Source organism: Oncorhynchus mykiss, chromosome 3 (genome assembly GCF_013265735.2).
Source record: "Oncorhynchus mykiss isolate Arlee chromosome 3, USDA_OmykA_1.1, whole genome shotgun sequence".
NCBI lineage: Eukaryota > Metazoa > Chordata > Actinopteri > Salmoniformes > Salmonidae > Oncorhynchus > Oncorhynchus mykiss.
Genome location: NC_048567.1, coordinates 52802155 through 52822757, shown reverse-complemented (window position 1 = coordinate 52822757; position 20603 = coordinate 52802155). Strand labels below are relative to the sequence as shown.

General features: G+C 41.0%; 1 protein-coding gene across 5 annotated transcripts in view; it reads left to right on the top strand.

Annotated features, from left to right (window-relative positions):
* gtdc1 (glycosyltransferase-like domain containing 1) overlaps positions 1 to 20603 on the top strand; it is a 45609-nt gene that overhangs the window by 3632 nt on the left and 21374 nt on the right. For 3 of the 5 annotated variants that reach the window (XM_036974569.1, XM_036974565.1, XM_036974564.1), the window contains exons 2-4: positions 1387 to 1583; positions 9527 to 9694; positions 10435 to 10608. In XM_036974569.1, coding sequence (XP_036830464.1) covers positions 1387 to 1583; positions 9527 to 9694; positions 10435 to 10608 — 539 coding nt within the window. The remainder of the gene's footprint in view (positions 1 to 1386; positions 1584 to 9526; positions 9695 to 10434; positions 10609 to 20603) is intronic. The other 2 variants (XM_036974566.1, XM_036974567.1) reach the window with 2 other exon arrangements.

Below are 20603 nucleotides of genomic sequence, written 5' to 3'. Positions count from 1 at the left end.
CTTATTATGTTCCAATATTCACTTTTTGTCATGTTGTTTTGTTTCCAGGCTGAAATGGTGTTTCGGTTTAATGACAAAGCCTATCTGAGAGTCTCCAGTCAGACATGTCAGGTCGTGAAATGACTTGTCAACATTCACAGTGTCATTACTGTGTTATTAATTCCTGAGTGGTTTGGTGCGTTGGGGATTCCCTGTCACATCAGTGTGTGGGGGAGAGAATGGTGACATTAACCCTTTCAGTTAATGTCTGCCATTGAGGTGGAATGGTGTCAATAACCTGAATACTCTGAAAGGGTGGGCGAAAGGTATAGATGAGGAGAGATTTGATCGTCAATGGGTCCATTTTGCAATGCATGGTGGTAAGATTGGAAATCCCCCCGGAGATGTGGTTGAAAATGTGTTGTTTCGTGTTCTATTCCAGATGAGATGTTTGTCTTCTGTTTGCTGTTGTTATGCCATACAGTAATGGTCCATTGTCTATCCACATAATTGTTTAAAATTCTGTGAAAGCTTGAATAATGCTCGGTGCTTGGCAAGAGTCACACACTAGGTCAGAGATGTCAATATCTCATCTAAACATTTAGGATTTGTTTACAAATTTAATGCTGCCAATATATATTGGTTTTCCATTAAACATTTTGTTACAATGGGTCACAATTTTGCTTTCAGGAAGATGTATTTTTGTCATTGGTCTAAACTTCTGTTTGCCTTTCTAAAACATTTACTTCCTACTGAACTCCATATCTACCGCCTTTTACTTTTTTTTAAGGTTTTATGGTGTTAAAAAAAATGACATAGCAAGTTTTCTGCTTAAGATATGACTTGTATTTAAGAGCGAGAGAGGGACCAAGATATTGACTGATTGGAAAGTCTGTGGGCGAATGATGAGTGTGGCAAATAACTTACTACCCATTGTGGGCAGCTTAATGGAAGAATGAGATGGAGGACATAACATTTACTGTAATAAACTGGAAATAATGGGGAGGAAATTTGTTGGAAAAGAAATTGCACGGGAACACAGTTATATTATATCAATGTATCCTCAGCATTTTAGGCTGCAATTTCCTTCCATCACCATCACTCATATTCTTCCTTGCTTTTGCCATTAATTTACACTACCAGATAGTTTGTGATGACTATTTTACAAAAAACCTAATGGTATGTCGTTAGGTCAGTTTACCATAACTGATACAACTGGTCAGATTTCTTTTGTCCCACAGGAAATGAATAGACTACACTTCCCAAAATCCAACTGGTCTTTTCCTCTTTCCCTGCCAAGGAGGCCTTCATTGTCAATCTCTGAAAGCAATGATTTCCCCCTCATTTCCCTATTCTTACTGAAGTTATCTTGTCCTTGATTATTATCATTCATTTTTCTCTCCTCAGATTCAGAATAGCCTATCCATGAGTGTGCTACTGGTAGAGGCGTTCTACGGTGGCTCCCACAAACAGCTGATAGACCTGCTTAGAGAGAATGTGGACGACTGCGTGTCCTACACACTGCCAGCTAAGAAATGGCACTGGAGGGCCAGGACAGCAGCCCTGTACTTCATGCAGGCTATCCCGGCTAGCCCCTCATACAGGTATACATAGAAACATGACTGTTGGAATTGATACAGTGCTGATTAAGATTGCTAGATCATTGTTTTTGTGAAATATACAGTACCAGTCATTGCGATGGTTTGAGTGCAGTTGGATCGGAAAGGGAAGGAAAAGCAGCCAACAAGTGCTCAGCATATGTGAGAACTCCTTCAAGACTGTTGGAAAAGCATTCCAGGTGAAGCTGGTTGAGAGAATACCAAGAGTGTGCAAAGGGTGGATCATTTAGAATCTAAAATATATTTGATTTAACACTTTTTTTTGGTTACTACATGATTCCATCTGTGTTATTTCATAGTTTTGATGTCTTCACTATTATTCTACAATGAGAAAATACGAATAAGAAAAGCCCTTGAATGAGTAGGTGTGTCCAAACGTTTGACTGGTACTGTACACTGCTTTTTTTAATGGTCTTTCCAACATGTTGTTTGTGAGCTCTGTAAAGGGGAAATCCAATTCCTCTGTTTTGGCACAGTGAGATGGAAAGTGGGCCATGTGGTTGTCAGCCATTTTTCAGGTACCCTTGTATCACTCACTCGTGGACTTCAGAGATTGGGATTCCATTAGGTCATTGACTTCCACAGAGAGGATTTAGGTCATATGTAATGAGACACAGCTGCTTGAAATGTCCCCAACCTTTCACTCTCTATTTTTCGGTGTCAATATGTTTTCTGTTTTATCTTGCACATTACTTTTAGGGGAATAACCCAATGTGTAAAAGTACTTAGCTATCTTTTCTTTTTGCTTTGGAATTACTTTGTAAGTTTTATTAGGGAAACCCAGATCAATTAGATACTATCCTGCCATTAAACCAGAGGGCACACTATGATTATTATTCATCATTTTATTTGATGATAATTTCTGCTTTGCAGAAACGGGTTTGATTCAGGACTTGGTGAGTACTTCACAGATGATTGGCAAATATAGGGCGATTTACTATACGTTTGGTGAAGCGATGCATGATGCTGCGGCTCACCCACACACAGGGCTAACGCTCAGATGGATGTGTACTTGTCTGGTTTTGATCCCTCTCTGTCATCTCTGCAACACCGCAGTAACAGTCGTTACTGGAGAACACAGTGGGCGAGCCCTGTCACATATAGAGTAGAATTCCAACTTCAAAAAGGTCATCAGTCAAAATGTAGACAGGTAGTCAAATCGATAGTGGCTAGCAGAGGTGTGCACTCAAGTCTGACTGTTGTTACAAATGTCATGACTTGAGACTCAACTTGATAGAAAGTACAATAATTTCACATTTGACTTGGAGCTTCAAAACTCGACTTTGATTTGAGACTGATGACTTGAAATCATCTCGCCAGGTTTTGTAATGTTTCGTCACATATTCTGCGGATAGAGTCTCCTTGGATTGTTCTCCACGTAGCCAGAGACAGTATTGCAGTTGCAAAAAAATTATTGGCTGGTGAAACACACTCAGCCCTCTGATTGGACCAGCAAACTGTCAATCAAAACAGGTCGGTGAGCTAGCGCAATGGGAAGGTTTTGGGTGGTGCAAGTGGGAAGTTTTTTCATACATATTTTAATAGGCTACATAATATTATAGCCTACCATTTGTATTTGATATTTATACCTTTGCTTATTCGATCTGGTCACTAACATTGGGCTACGGCATTGCATCAAATGATTGTTTCAAAAACATCCAATTTGTGCTTCAGAAAGAAAAGTTTGCGTGCAAAGGCGGCTGCACATATCCAGATAGTGACCAGAAAGCGCTTGTTTATTTTCTTCCGGTTTTGCCTGGCAAAAACAGAGTAGCCTACCTACAGTTGAAGTCGGAAGTTTACATACACTTATGTTGGAGTCATTAAAACTCGTTTTTCAACCACTTCACAAATGTATTGTTAACAAACTATAGTTTTGACAGGTCGGTTAGGACATCTGCTTTGTGCATGACACAAGTCATTTTTCCAACAATTGTCTATAGACAGATAATTTCACTTATAATTCGCTGTATCACAATTCCAGTGGGTCAGAAGTTTACATACACTAAGTTGACTGTGCCTTTAAACAGCTTGGAAAATTCCAGAAAATGATGCCATGGCTTTAGAAGCTTCTGATAGGCTAATTGACATAATTTGAGTCTATTGGAGGCGTACCTATGGATGTATTTCAAGGACTACCTTCAAACTCAGTGCCTCTTTTCTTGACATCATTGGAAAATCAAAATAAATCAGCCAACACCTCAGAAAAATAATTGGAGACTTCCACAAGTCTGGTTCATCCTTGGGAGCAATTTCCAAATGCCCGAAGGTACCATGTTCATCTGTACAAACAATAGTGCGCATGTATAAACAACATGGGACCACACAGCCATTATTCCGCTCAGGAAGGAGATGCGTTCTGTCTCCTAGAGATGAACGTACTTTGGTGCGAAAAGTGGAAATCAATCCCAGAACAACAGCAAAAGACCTTGTGAAGATGCTGGAGGAAACAGGTACAAAAGTATCTATATCCACAGTAAAATGAGTCCTATATCGACATAACCTGAAAGGCCGCTCAGCAAGGAAGAAGGCACTGCTCCAAAACCGCTATAAAAAAGCCAGGCTACGGTTTGCAACTGCACATGGGGACAGAGATCGTACTTTTTGGAGAAATGTCCTCTGGTCTGATGAAACAAAAGTAGAACTGTTTTGCCATAATGACCATCGTTATGTTTGGAGGAAAAAGGGGGAGGCTTGCAAGCCGAAGAACACCATCCCAACCGTGAAGCACGGGGGTGGCAGCATCATGTTGGTGTTTTTCTGCAGGAGGGACTGGTGCACTTCACAAAATACATTAATATTATTCATGTAAAGTGCTAATTAGCAATCTTCTACTGACGCATCTTTGCCACCACAATGGGCTACCTGGTGATGTCATAGATCATGTTCATATTTAAAATGGGCCTAGTTTTGGTGGATTCTTTACCTCAGTGGTCGTACTGGCTATGACTAAAGATAGCTAGCTGTAACATCGCACTACCTTCAATATTTATGCGATGAAAATTCTGGTGATTCTGGTAACATTCTGGTGAATTAATGATGATATTTATTAGGAAGAAAAAGGCTACATGCTTTCTATTCCGATCATTCAACCCCCGCTGCATGCTGGGAGGTCGTATGATCCTGCTTGCTATTGACTCCAAAAAGTGACAGTATGACTTGATAAAGTTATACCTAATTGATATTGATTGCTATCATGAATGACTCAGCTCAAAATGCAGATGTAAAACACAGTTTATTTCTGTATCTTGCACTTTGAAAATGCATCACCGTTTATGGCTGTAATGACAGGCTACATTTGTGTGCGTGTTCGCCGTGTGGGCATGGGCGTGTGCGGGGTTGCAAACTTTAAGTTTGAACCACTCATTTTTGGGTGTCGCGGGTCAAAAACCACTGAACTAGCGAACAGATTGCTGATTTGCTGTGCATCGCAAACTTCAAATTGTAGCGAGATTGTAGGATTGCCATAAATTAATATGCAGCTCCAAATTTGTTTGGTCAATAACAGTTGTGTAAAAAGTACCCAATTGTCATACTTGAGTAAAAGGAAAGATACCTTAATAGAAAATGACTCTCAGTAAAATACTACTTGAGTAATAGTCTATAAGTATTTGGTTAAATATACTTATGTATCAAAAGGAAATGTATTTGCTAAAATATACTTAAGTATCAAAACTAAAAGTATACATTATTTTAAATATCTTATATTAAGAAAATCAGACGGCACAATTTTTTAATTTTTTAAAATAAATGTATGGATAGCCAGGGGCACACTCCAAACACATAATTTACGAACAAAGCATTTGTGTTTAGTGAGATCAGAGGCAGTGGATAACCAGGGATGTTCTCTTGATACGTGTGTGAATTGGACCATTTTACTGTCCTGTTAAGCATTCAAAATGTAATGAGTACTTTTGTGTGTCAGGGGAAATGTATGAAGTAAAAAGTACATGATTCTCTTTAAATCAAATCAAATCAAATTTTATTTGTCACATACACATGGTTAGCAGATGTTAATGCGAGTGTAGCGAAATGCTTGTGCTTCTAGTTCCGACAATGCAGTAATAACAAGTAATCTAACTAACAATTCCAAAACTACTGTCTTGTACACAGTGTAAGGGGATAAAGAATATGTACATAAGGATATATGAATGAGTGATGGTACAGAGCAGCATAGGCAAGATACAGTAGATGGTATCGAGTACAGTATATACATATGAGATGAGTATGTAAACAAAGTGGCATAGTTAAAGTGGCTAGTGATACATGTATTACATAAGAATACAGTCGATGATATAGAGTACAGTATATACGTATGCATATGAGATGAATAATGTAGGGTAAGTAACATTATATAAGGTAGCATTGTTTAAAGTGGCTAGTGATATATTTACATCATTTTCCATCAATTCCCATTATTAAAGTGGCTGGAGTTGAGTCAGTGTCAGTGTGTTGGCAGCAGCCACTCAATGTTAGTGGTGGCTGTTTAACAGTCTGATGGCCTTGAGATAGAAGCTGTTTTTCAGTCTCTCGGTCCCAGCTTTGATGCACCTGTACTGACCTCGCCTTCTGGATGATAGCGGGGTGAACAGGCAGTGGCTCGGGTGGTTGATGTCCTTGATGATCTTTATGGCCTTCCTGTGACATCGGGTGGTGTAGGTGTCCTGGAGGGCAGGTAGTTTGCCCCCGGTGATGCGTTGTGCAGACCTCACTACCCTCTGGAGAGCCTTACGGTTGAGGGCGGAGCAGTTGCCGTACCAGGCGGTGATACAGCCCGACAGGATGCTCTCGATTGTGCATCTGTAGAAGTTTGTGAGTGCTTTTGGTGACAAGCCGAATTTCTTCAGCCTCCTGAGGTTGAAGAGGCGCTGCTGCGCCTTCTTCACAATGCTGTCTGTGTGAGTGGACCAATTCAGTTTGTCTGTGATGTGTATGCCGAGGAACTTAAAACTTGCTACCCTCTCCACTACTGTTCCATCGATGTGGATAGGGGGGTGTTCCCTCTGCTGTTTCCTGAAGTCCACAATCATCTCCTTAGTTTTGTTGACGTTTAGTGTGAGGTTTAGAAATGTAGTGCAGTAAAAGTTGTCCAAAATATATATAGTAAAGTACAGATACCAAAAAACTACTGAAGTTGTACTTTAAAGTATTTTTTACTTAAGTACTTTACACCATTGGTCAATAATATGGACAGTTAACTTTGCAAGATCACCAGCAATGGGGCCTCAAGCAACAATTACTAGCATTGGCATACTGGTCTTTTGGTAAGTCAACATTGCCTGAAATGGATCATTTACTTATGAAGCTCCCATTTGGAATTTGTTGTTCAAATCAATTATTACGTAGTTCTAATCAAAATGCATTGTAGACAAAATAACTTGTTCTCTGGTAATCTAAATAAATAAACTTAGATTTGTATTTGAACAACTCATTGCCTTTATTTTTCTTCATTTTTTTTTACTTGACTTGAAAAAACCTGCGACTTGACTTGCTCTTTGAATGCACGACTTGGACTTGACTCAAGACTTAACAGTTCTATTTGGGACTTGAGTTGGATCTTGTGACTTGAGACTTGAATACTTGTGTCTTGTCCCACCTCTGGTGGCTAGGTACATTATGGAATGTCATGTGGCTAAGTAATAGCTCATACAGTAAGTAACTAAGCATAACCCCCTTTCTCAGTTCTGCTGTTTTGGATTTTGGAGAATGGGATATTTGCTGTTCCCTCTATGGGATGACAAGTGGTAATTCAGCACATAACAAATCAAAATGTTCTACTTATTTATATGAAAAAAGGTAAATACGTATTTTTTTTAAAATCCATCTCCCACTAAAGGGATACTTTAGCCCTGCAGTTTCAGTGCGTCTAATTCTTAACTACACAGGATGTCCCTGTGGAATATTCTTGGCATGAAAAAGGTAAAAATAGAGAACTCTCATCTGGTTTGAGTCAGAGCCCCCGCATTACCGACAGAGTTTAGGGGGTGAGGGTGATTTCTGTAACATGCAGTCCTGTAGGCCTCTTTTAGTTTTGATCGAAGGCCCAAACAGGCTAGGAAATTGGGCTAATCCCATGTCTGAGAGGCACACGGGGACGTGATCTTAGCGATGGCTCGTGGACTCAACCACATCAAAGATTCCTCGCTCATGGGTTAAGGGGACTGACTGACTGATGAAGGGATGGGCCAAGGCTTGAAGTGGAGGATGAGGTCACATAGGAAGATGATGGAGCTTCAAAGCCTCATCGCTGAGCACGCAACAGATACAGAGATGCCGCAGAGGGAGACGGAGAGAGAGATATGCTGTTAGAGACAGGGCTGCGGTGGAAATGCTGCATTGTCTGAGAGGCTGCAGCAGAGCTGGGCAGGGCTGGGTGGATTATCCTGCTTGGGAAATTATTAGATTTGGGTGATGTTACTATTTTACCTGCTGGTTATGATAAATGGGTCATATTTAGCAGGATTTATCCCTTTGATGGATAAAAGGCATTTTAGTGGTTGGCATTGAAAGCAGTGGGGACATTCAAGTCTGATATGGCTCGGCTAAAAAGAGAGCTATCCCTCACCTCCCAGGGTTTCGTTTTAGTCCGACATTAGCAAGCACGAAGATATGGTAGTAAGGCCCAGCGTTTGTTAGACATAATTGTTCAGTGCATTCTGATGTATTCAGACCCCTTGACCGTTTCCCCATTTTGTTACGTTACAGCCTTATTCTAAAATGTATGAAATAGATTTCCCCCCTCATCAATCTACACACAATACCTCAAAATGACAAAGCAAAAATATTTTTTTCGAAATTTTTGCAAATGAATAAAAAATAAAAAACTGAAATAACATTTACATAAGTATTCAGACCCTTTACTCAGTACTTTGTTGAAGCACCTTTGGCGGCCTCAAATTTTCTTGGGTATGACGCCATAAACTTGGCACACCTGTATTTGGGGAGTTTCTCCTATTCTTCTCTGCAGATCCTCTCAAGCTCTGTCAGGTTGGATGAGGAGCGTTGCTGCACAGCTATTTTCAGGTCTCTCCAGAGATGTTTGATTGGGATCAAGTCCGGACTCTGTCTGGACCACTCAAGGACATTCAGAGACTTGCCCCGATGCCGCTCCTGTGTTTTCTTGGCTGTGTAAGGTCCTGAGTGCTCTGGAGCAGGTTTTCAGGATATCTCTGTACTTTGCTCTGTTCATTTTTCCCTCGATCCTGACTAGCCTCCCAGTCCCTGGCTCTGAAAACATGTGGTGCTCTGGAGCTCTGTCAGAGTGAATATCGGGTCTTGGTCACCTCCCTGACCAAGGCCCTTCCCGCCCGATTGCTCAGTTTGGCCGGGCAGACAGCTCTAGGATGAGTATTGGTGGTTCTTTCAATTTAGAATGATGATGGCCATTGTGTTCTTGGGGACCTTCAATGCTGCAGACATTTTTTGGTACCCTTCCCCAGATCTGTGCCTTGACTTGTCTCGGAGCTCAACTGACAATTCCTTCGACCTCATGGCTTGGTTTTTGCTCGACATGCACTGTCAACCGTGGGACCTAATATAGACATATGTGTGCCTGTCCAAATCATGTCCAATCAATTGAATTTACCACAGGTGAACTCCAAGTTGTAGAAACATCTGAAAGACAGACAGGATGCACCTGAGCTCAATTTTGAGTCTCATAGCAAAGCATCTGAATACTTATGTAAATAAGCCATTTCAGTTTTTATACATTTGCAGCATTTCTAAAAACCAGTTTTCGCTTTGTCATTATGGGGTATTGTGTGTAGATTGATGACGATTTTTTGTTATTTAATCAATTTTAGAATAAGGTTGTAACGTAACAAAATGTGGAAAGGAAATCAAGGGGTCTGAATACTTTCTGAATGCACTGTATTTGCAGATAGATTAACTCACCATCCTAACCCCCTGTGCTGTGTTCTGGTCCTCAGGGTCCTGTTTGCCAGTTCTGTGCTGAACCTGTCTGAACTGGTGGCCCTGCGTCCTGACCTGGCCACACTGAAGAAGGTGCTCTACTTCCACGAGAACCAGCTGGTCTATCCAGTCCGCAAGAGCCAGGACAGAGACTTCCAGTACGGATACAACCAGGTTCTCTCATGGTAAAGACCAGCCCGGCCTTGAGTGTGCAGTACACAATGTATAATACAGTACACAATCTATCTGGTGCACAGTGAGTGCACGTTATTATCCCAGTTAACAGTAGGAACAAGAGGTCGTAACAAGCAAAGACGATGAGCAACGAGCATAATTGCTCTGTTTGTTTGTGTATTTAAAATAAACAAACAACACACTATTCATACAGTAATAGTTTGTCTTAATGAGCATGTCTGGGGCGCAACGTGATTGGTTAATTACGGCAGGCCGACATGATGCTCTCTGGGTAATTGAAGTCACTCTTGTCGAGCGACTGGGCTGTCATTAATCAGAAGGCAAACAGTAAAGAGAGGGGCACTCTAAAGAAAAGTGATTGTTGTTGATCTGCATAGGGCAACGCGTCAATAAGTCAGTTCTGCAAGGCCCACTCAATCTACTTTAATGGCATTAACCCAGTCAAATATGGCAGCATTAAATAATACGCTACTCAAAGGGAATGGATCATTAAGAGATGTTTGATTGGATTCAAGCCAGATTGCTTTGCTAATTTGAATTATAATGCATGGCTTTCGTTCTAATGAAAGAGAATGGGAGCCATTTAAGACTGTACTGATAAATGCAGACTATGCTGAACTGTTCCATGTGGCACACACTGAATCTGCAAATGAAGTAGTGTCACTTTGTGTGTGTACGTACGCGTGTGTGTGTCACTGACTGTGTGTGTACCCTTTTCCTTTCCCCCCAGCTTGGTGGCAGATGTGGTGGCGTTCAACTCTTCTTTCAACATGGAGTCTTTCCTGTCCTCCATTTCGTCCTTCATGAAGATGATCCCCGACCACAGGCCCAAAGACCTGGACAAGCTCATACGCCCAAAGTGTCGGGTCCTCCACTTCCCCATCCAATTCCCCCATGTCACAAGGTCAGTGTCATCATCCCTGGCTACAGTAATTTGCCTTCTAGGGATAACCAGGCCACTGATTAAATAAAGCAGAGTGGAGAGAGAAAGAGAAAGAGAGTTGCAGGCTTTTAATCCGGCCCAGAGAGCTGATAGGGTTTGGGAGCATGGTTAATAGCAATCTGACTGACTGGAGAGAAGTTAGTTGTGTAAGAGTCAAGATTAGTAGTGTCTACGGAGATTTAATATCCTGTTTCGTGTTTTCGTGTTTTCGCTAAGGCCTATCTATCACTCTCGCACGTACCGTAGTGTATGTATACATTACAGATGTTGATGTATTCATTACAGATGTTGATGTGGCTATGTGAAGTGTTTGGGTGAGATGGAAAGAGGTGGCAACCTTTTTAGGAGGAGAGGGGTTTTTCTCTATCTCTTTGGATTGACTTAAGTGCTTCATCAGTATAGGTAACATATAAAAAAAGAATAATTATTTAATTTGAACATTGTGGTTAAGGAATATATTGAATGTATTATGAATTATTTCAAAGCCCCAGAAAATATCCATTGTTATGTCAAATTGTACTTAGAAATTCACTTCAGCTAATACCAAACAATGAGTTTACATTTGTAAGTAAAATAACATGCATATAGATTAGAGAACTGTCATTGTGGATCGATTGGATCCAGGCGTCTCTATATAAGCTGTTGTCTCGGCTCAGTGATGAGGGGTGGTTCTTTTTTATTGCTCTGTTCCAAAACAATGCGCTAGCTGCTAAGTGCTCCAAACCTCGACGCAACAGAGAGGGTCTGCTTCCTATTACAGACCAAATCAACAGCAGCCACTTCTTCACATGAAAACGACGGCATCATAGCCGTTTTAAATTTGAATATTAACGTTGAAACACCAAAGGTATTTAGACAAAAGTCCTTTTTTTTCCCCTAAGTGTTGACCACACAGGTGTGTGCTTGTCAAGCCAATGTTGGTGTTGCTGCTTGAACATTTCTCTCATGTATCACAGCGGGAATTTCTTCCTTGATATTCCATTTTAAGCGAAACCATAATGCCCATATTTTCATGAGGGCGGCATGGCATTTATTGAATAGAAATTCATAAACATATGATGCAGTTTTTTTTTTGCGATTCCTGTGCTTCCTTTCAAGCCTTGCCATTCTTCGGGGGTGACCGAACACAGTGGAAAAGATGAAAGCAGTCTCCGCCGCTCACCCAAGTGCACATATTGTTCTGAGCATACTCTTGTGGCATATTATAGCTAATTATTTAAGCCTACGTCTCCCTGTCCATGAAAGTTGTGTGTGAGAGTGTTTGTGTGACCCTGCCTGCAGTAATTGTGTCACGCAGACTTTATTTTATGGCCTTCCCAATTAGAGCGAGTGTATTATGTGATTTGAGTCCACTTTATGCTGGAAGCGCATATTCCCTCACAGTGACAAGTTTAACATTCAACATCATCATAATGCATTACCACACAACTAGACAGATTCTGTGCCAAGATTAAGAGTAAGGTTTGTTTCTATAGTATTTAGAGAGTATTTTTTCCTCTTTAAATTTGAAGTACATTGAAAGCAATGATGCAACTACAGTTTCTGAGCAGTGTGTGTGTTTGTGTGCATCTCCACATGTTTCCCTGTATATTCGCTGCGGTAAGAAATACTGAAAGTGAACTGCCATGGATGACGCAGGCCTCTCGCCCAGAGTGTTTTTCAGCTCATTTTCAGATGGTAATTTGCCTGATCCAAAGCAAACTCACAGAGTGTAAGTAAGCGATTATATGCATGGCCGACAATCCCCCAACATGCCCGCGGTCCTTTTCCAAACACAGTTAGTCCAGCTCTTTGAAAATATAAAACGCTCAGAGAAACAAATAGAGTAGAAATACCAGAAGATTTCTCTGTATAGGTATTTTTCTGTCGCTCTGTCGCTCTCACAAATGTCCACTCGGTCCAAGCTCTGGAGAGTGTATGGTGTTACTGAGAGCCCAAATGAATTTGCAAATGCACAAGTAAAAAATCTCAACAACCTAAAAGCCCTTTTTTCAGGCTGCACAACTGGTGGGTTTGTGAAAGCAACGGAGGGCTCTTTGTGGTTTGTGTGTTTGCAGTATCCATCTATCAATCGGTTTTTGAGAGGTGGACGTTTGTAATTTAATAGCGATTGACCTGAGCCTGCAGGAACCTGCGGTGAGATACAAAGCCATCACATTTATCATCGTGGAACAGCGGGGCATTGACTTTCTTTGAGTATTGTCAGTGTGTGTGTGTGTGTGTGTGTGTGTGTGTTGCGTATTGACAATATTCAAATATATATTATATGTATACTGTGGGTGGGGAATGGAGAGGAGGTCATAAAATGTGCACGTGATCAGCAGGTGCCAAATTCTGGCAGGCCTTGCCCGGGACCCCACTGCAGTTTCCCCCATTCACCCCAGTTCTTTCTGAGGCCTTTGTGTGGCTGTCAGGTTGTCAGACAGCGTGTGTTCCTTTTCCTCTTGAGAACAGAATGCCGTCAGGTGTTCAAAGGGGAGGGAAACCAGATTGATCATGATTAGTATATTGTTATTTCATTTTCTCACATGTAATATCTGCATTAAAAAAGGAATGTGGAAGGAATCAAGGGAATGTAGGCTTCTATGGAACAGGTTCTCCATTGTTAATGTTAAGAGACAAAAGCAGGGATTCCTTTAATGTTCTTCCATGAAAAGATATTAATGCAGGTTTCAACTCCGCTTGAAAGCGTTGTACATTCTTTAGGACCTCCCCACTGATGGCCGGTTTTCATTAAGTCCCTTAACTCGCTACAGATAACTGAAGATACTTTTAAGTTGATTGGGAAAAGGTTGTTCTTTTGTTGGCTACTTTTAAAAGACATTGATGTGGCTCTGTGTGAAGAAGCAGGCAGTCAACTCAGGTCTCAAGTGACTGACTCCTGGAATGAGTCTTCTGGAGGAGCAGATGGCAGGATATCCTGTTTGAAACGTTCCCTTGACAAAGTTCAAATGCAACTGGACGTTTTCGCAACTGATTGAAGATGGTAACAGGAGGACACATATAATCTGTTTAGTCCAACACGATCCATAATAACCTCATCAGATATATTCTATTATACAGTTCATTTTGTGTTTCACGGTTTAAACGACTGATGAGACAGAAAAATGTAGACTTTTGGATGAATACTGTTTGTGTGAAAAATGGAGAGGTTAACCGGTTTGCTTTGGTTTCTGATTTGTGTCTAAGGGCAGAGAGAGATTGTTGTTGTATCATCCACCCCACATAGAAAACCTATGAAGAACAAACAACCCCAAGGAGTGTCGAAGGTTGAAGATTATCGACATCCGAAGGCATTTGTTGCCACGAGCCTTGGTAAAGCTTGGTGAGACTGTTTAGCCGTGGGACTGTGGGGACTAATTGGAAACATTAAAGCGATGGAGCAGAGGAATTTGAAAGGCATTGCTGTCTGGGTCGACTGGCTTGAGGAGACTGTTAAACAGGTGTGTTGTAGACAGAAACAAGGATTGATTGATGTTTGGAATTGATTTACCATTAGATCAACAGGGTGATCATTTTGCAATAATTGAACAAACATCTACCAAATAGAGACGGAAAGAAAGAAAAATGCTGTAGTACAGTCCTTCATGTGGTTATTTAGTCTCTTTATGATATGTAGAAAAGTGTAAAGAATTCATGCTACATTGTCTGCTTGATTCCATTACTTGTATTATCAAATCTGTTAATTTAGTTCAGATGATTCACCATGTTCTCTCTGACTTTGTTCATGGATAGACTTTCAACTGATCCCAGATATTTATCCCCTTGTTTACCACTAATGAAAATCTAGAACAATATGTTGTGTTCAACAGATTTATATGACCATGTAATCTGTTGTGTACTCCAAACGAACCTCTAATCTTGATCATGACACCGTTTAGTCCAGCCTGAGATGATGAGGTAAATCTCCCTAAACCTCACTCACCCAGCCACCCAGCCCAGCCAGCCAGCAAGCCCTGCTCTGCTCTGGCCCGCGGGCGTCAAATCCGTTGTCACCCTTTGCCTCCTGAGTCTGTCATCCTCAGATGACCTGACGCTCATCCCACAATCTCCTCTTTCATTACTCTCCAGTCACCGACCGGCGGTCACCCTGCCTGTGAGGCGGAGGGGGAAGCCTAGCTCTCCTAATCAAACCACCCCTGTATAAGCTCTTCTGTGACGTGATGAAAACAGCTGTTGGTCGTTGGGCACCTTTTTTCTATTTACCTTGATTTTACTTCTGTCCTCCTTTATCCTCTTATATCTTCCAACTCCCCATCCTTTCATTCTACTTTCCCCCCTCCACTAACCCCCCCCCCCCCCAAAAAAAAAAAAACTCCAGTTTAGTTCACCTGACATGTAGCTTGAGTACAGAACAGTATGCAATAAATGCTCAGCACAAAGTATGATGACAGTGCACGGCGAAACTGGAGGTACGGTAGTGCCTCAGCTTTCAGTCGCTCATGTGCCAGGAACGACCACAATTGGGTCCATATGGTGGCTTTGAAGTTCGGGGAACTAACCGTGATGAATAGGAACGAATTAAGGATCAAACCCTGCATTGGTGATTTATCCTTAATACCAAACTTTAGCTAACACACATTGGCATCTGTTCAGTGGTGACATAATCAAGAAAAATGGGTGTTTTCAAAACAAGCTACACAATGCAATAATCTCCTAACTAGGGGAGCTTTGCCTCAGCCAAAGCTGATAGAGGAGGATATTGAAAATGATCACCTATTTATTTCTACATTTAGCACATGGCTCGTCTGCAATGTGCGTCACACATTCTCAATAACAAAATTGTTACTGAGAATGTGTCCATGACAAACCCTCCAAATACTGATATATCTGAACTAATCCCAATAACACTAACAATAAGTACTGTTATGTTACTTTCATGTTCATTTTAGTTCTACATCTACAACCTGTAGTCCCACAGACTACATCTACAACCCGTGAATTAAACTTGGATCTCACACAGACAACTTCCTTTCACCAGAAACTGTCATAGTTTGACACTAACCATTTCTACTTTTCAAACTTTAGCTAACTTCAATATACACAAATAGATGAATCAAATGGCCACCGGACCATTTACAATGACCCCCCCCCCCCCCCACCCATTTATTTTGTACACTGCTGCTACTCGCAGTTTATTATCTATGCATAGTCACTTCACCCCTACCTACATGTACAAATGACCTCGGCTAACCTGTACCCCTGCACATTGGCTCGGTACCGGTACCCCCGTATATAGCCTCGTTATTGTTATTTTATGGTGTTACTTTTTATAATTTTTTAAAACTTTAGTTTATTTGGTAAATATTTTCTTAACTCTTCTTGAACTACACTGTTGGTTCAGGGGTTGTAAGTAAGCATTTCACGGTAAGGTCTACACTTGTATTCGGCACATGTGACAAAAGTTTGATTTGATATCTGTCCTGTGCCATATGTTTATCCCATTACACAAATGATATTTATACCCCATACTTTACATTTAGAAGGACAATGACAAGCATTTGACCATGATGGGTCCACAGAGCATGACATCGCGGTACACACAGAGTGTTTTAATTGGAACAGAATGACTTCTGAGTCTTGTCCCCTTGGGATGGATGGTGCTTGCGTGTCACAATGAAAGGCGCTGATTTTGGTCTGTGTTTCAACTAGGGTTGCAAAGCTACCAATAATTGACATAAGTTAAACGAATCTTCTGTCATTTCGGTAAATTACCAGAGCCACTGCCCATTCACCCCACTATCATCCAGAAGGCAGAATTCCAGTGGGTCCAGAATTCCAGTGGGTCTGATGTAGAGGCTGACCGATTAATTGGAATGGCCGATTAATTAGGGCCGATTTCAAGTTTTCATAACAATCGGTAATCGGCATTTTTGGACACCGATCATGGCCGATTACATTGCACTCCACGAGGAGACTGCGTGGCAGGCTGACTACCTGTTATGCGAGTGCAGCAAGGAGCCAAGGTAAGGTGCTAGCTAGCATTAAACTTATCTTAGAAAAAACAATCAATCTTAACATAATCACTAGTTAACTACACATGGTTGATGATATTACTAGTTTATCTAGCTTGTCCTGCGTTGCATACAATCGATTCGGTGCCTGTTAATTTATCATTGAATCACAGCCCACTTTGCCAAACGGGGGATTTAACAAGCGCATTCGCGAAAAAAGCACTGTCATTGCACCAATGTGTACCCAACCATGAACATTAACTCCTTTCTTAAAATCAATACACAAGTATATATTTTTAAACCTGCATATTTAGTTAATATTGCCTGCTAACATGAATTTCTTTTAACTAGGGAAATTGTGTCACTTCTCTTGCGTTCTGTGCAACAGAATCGGGGTATACAGTGGGGCAAAAAAGTATTTAGTCGCCACCAATTGTGCAAGTTCTCCCACTTAAAAATATGAGAGAGGCCTGTAATTTTCATCACACTTCAACTATGACAGACAAAATGAGAAAAAAAATCCAGAAAATCACATTGTAGGATGTTTAATGAATTTATTTGCAAATTATGGTGGAAAATAAGTATTTGGTCACCTACAAACAAGCAAGATTTATGGCTCTCACAGACCTGTAACTTCTGCTTTGAGGCTCATCTGTCCTCCACTCGTTACCTGTATTAATGGCACCTGTTTGAACTTGTTATCAGTTTAAAAGACACCTGTCCACAACCTCAAACAGTCACACTCCAAACTCCACTATGGCCAAGACCAAAGAGCTGTCAAAGGACACCAGAAACAAAATTGTACACCTGCACCAGGCTGGGAAGACTGAATCTGCAATAGGTAAGCAGCTTGGTTTGAAGAAATCAACGGTGGGAGCAATTATTAGGAAATGGAAGACATACAAGACCACTGATAATCTCCCTCGATCTGGGGCTCCAGGCAAGATCTCACCCCGTGGGGTCAAAATGATCACAAGAACGGTGAGCAAAAATCCCAGAACCACACGGGGGGACCTAGTGAATGACCTGCAGAGAGCTGGGACCAAAGTAACAAAGCCTACCATCAGTAACACACTACGCCGCCAGGGACTCAAATCCTGCAGTGCCAGACGTGTCCCCCTGCTTAAGCCAGTACATGTCCAGGCCCGTCTGAAATTTGCTAGAGAGCATTTGGATGATCCAGAAGAAGATTGGGAGAATGTCATATGGTCAGATGAACCCAAAATATAACTTTTTGGTAAAAACTCAACTCGTCGTGTTTGGAGGACAAAGAATGCTGAGTTGCATCCAAAGAACACCATACCTACTGTGAAGCATGGGGTGGAAACATCATGCTTTGGGGCTGTTTTTCTGCAAAGGGACCAGGATGACTGATCCGTGTAAAGGAAAGAATGAATGGGGCCATGTATCGTGAGATTTTGAGTGAAAACCTCCTTCCATCAGCAAGGGCTGGGTGAAACGAGGCTGGGTCTTTCAGCATGACAATGATCCCAAACACACCGCCCGGGCAACGAAGGACTGGCTTCGTAAGAAGCATTTCAAGGTCCTGGACTGGCCTAGCCAGTCTCCAGATCTCAACCCCATGGAAAATCTTTGGAGGGAGTTGAAAGTCCGTGTTGCCCAGCAACAGTCCCAAAACATCACTAATCATAGAGGAGATTTGCATGGAGGAATGGGCCAAAATACCAGCAACAGTGTGTGAAAACCTTGTGAAGACTTACAGAAAACTGTCATTGCCAACAAAGGGTATATAACAAAGTATTGAGATAAACTTTTGTTATTGACCAAATACTTATTTTCCACCATAATTTGCAAATAAATTCCTTACATTTTTTTTTTCTCATTTAGTCTGTCATAGTTGAAGTGTACCTATGATGAAAATTACAGGCCTCTCTCATCTTTTTAAGTGGTAGAACTTGCACAATTGGTGGCTGACTAAATACTTTTTTGTCCCACTGTATGCAGCAGTTCAGGCCGCCTGGCTCATTGTGAACTGTGAAGACTATTTCTTCCTAACAAAGACAGCCAACTTCGCCAAATGGGGGATGATTTAACAAAAGCGCATTTGCGAAAGAGCACAATCGTTGCACGAATGTACCTAACCATAAACATCAATGCCTTTCTTAAAATCAATACACAGAAGTATATTTTAATAAACCTGCATATTTAGTTAAAAGAAATCCAGGTTAGCAGGCAATATTAAACTAGGGAAATTTTGTCACTTCTCTTGCGTTCATTGCACGCAGAGTCAGGGTATATGCAACAGTTTGGGCAGCCTGGCTCGTTGCGAACTAATTTGCCAGACTTTTACATAATTATGATATAACATTGAAGGTTGTGCAATGTAACAGGAATATTTAGACTTTTGGATGCCACCCGTTAGATAAAATACGGAACGGTTCCCTATTTCACTGAAATAATAATAATAATAATAATAATAATAATGTTTTGTTTTTGAAATGATAGTTTCCGGATTTGACCATATTAATGACCTAAGGCTCATATTTCTGTGTGTTATTATGATATAATTAAGTATATGATTTGATAGAGCAGTCTGACTGAGCGATGGTAGGCACCAGCAGGCTCGTAAGCATTCATTCAAACAGCACTTTCGTGCGTTTGCCAGCAGCTCTTCGCTGTGCTTCAAGCATTGAGCTGTTTATGACTTCAAGCCTATCAACTCCCGGGCTAGTTAGCTGGGTGCGCGCTAATAGAGTTTCAATCGGTGACGTCACTCGCTCTGAGACCTTGAAGTAGTTGTTCCCCTTGCTCTGCAAGGGCCGCGGCATTTGTGGAGCGATGGGTAACGATGCTTTGTGGGTAACTTTTGTCAATGTGTTCCTGGTTCGAGCCCAGGTAGAGGCGAGGAGAGGGATGGAAGCTATACTGTTACACTGGCAATACTAAAGTGCTTATAAGAACATCCAATAGTCAAAGGTATATGAAATACAAATGGTATAGAGAGAAAAAGTCCTATAATTTAAATAATAACTACAACCTAAAACTTCTTACCTGGGAATATTGAAGACTCATGTTAAAAGGAACCACCAGCTTTCATATGTTCTCATGTTCTGGGCAAGGAACTTAAACGTTAGCTTTTCTACATGGCACATATTGCATTTTTACTTTCTTCTCCAACACTTTGTTTTTGCATTATTTAAACCAAATTGAACATGTTTGATGATTTTATTTTAGGCTAAATTGATTTTATTGATGTATTATATTAAGTTAAAATAAAAGTGTTCATTCAGTATTGTTGTAATTGTCATTATTACAAATAAATAAATCCATTTAAAATATCAGCCGATTAATCGGTATCGGCTTTTTTGGGTCCTCCAATAATCGGCATTGAAAAATCATAATCGGTCGACCTCTAGTCAGAAGTTTACATACACTAAGTTGACTGTGCCTTTTAAACAGCTAGGAAAATTCCAGAAAATGATGTCATGGCTTTAAAAGTTTCTGATAGGCTATTTGACATAATTTGAGTCAATTGGAGTTGTACCTGTGGATGTATTTCAAGGCCTACCTTCAAACTCAGTGCTTCTTTGCTTGACATCATGGAAAAATCTAAAGAAATCAGCCAAGACCTCCACAAGTGTGGTTCATCCTTGGGAGCCATTCCCAAACGCCTGAAGGTACCACATTCAGCTGTACAAACAATAGTATGCAAGTATAAACACTATGGGACCACACAGCTGTCATACCGCTCAGGAAGGAGACGCGTTCTGTCTCCTAGAGATGAACGTACTTTGGTGCGAAAAGTGCAAATCAATCCCAGAACAACAGCAAAGGACCTTGTGAAGATGCTGGAGGAAACGGGTACAAAAGTATCTATATCCACAGTAAAACGAGTACTATATCGACATAACCTGAAAGGCCGCTCAGCAAGGAAGAAGCCACTGCTCCAAAACCGCCATTAAAAGATGGGGATGGGGACAAAGACCGTACTTTTTGGAGAAAAGTCCTCTGGTCTGATGAAACAAAAATAGAACTGTTTGG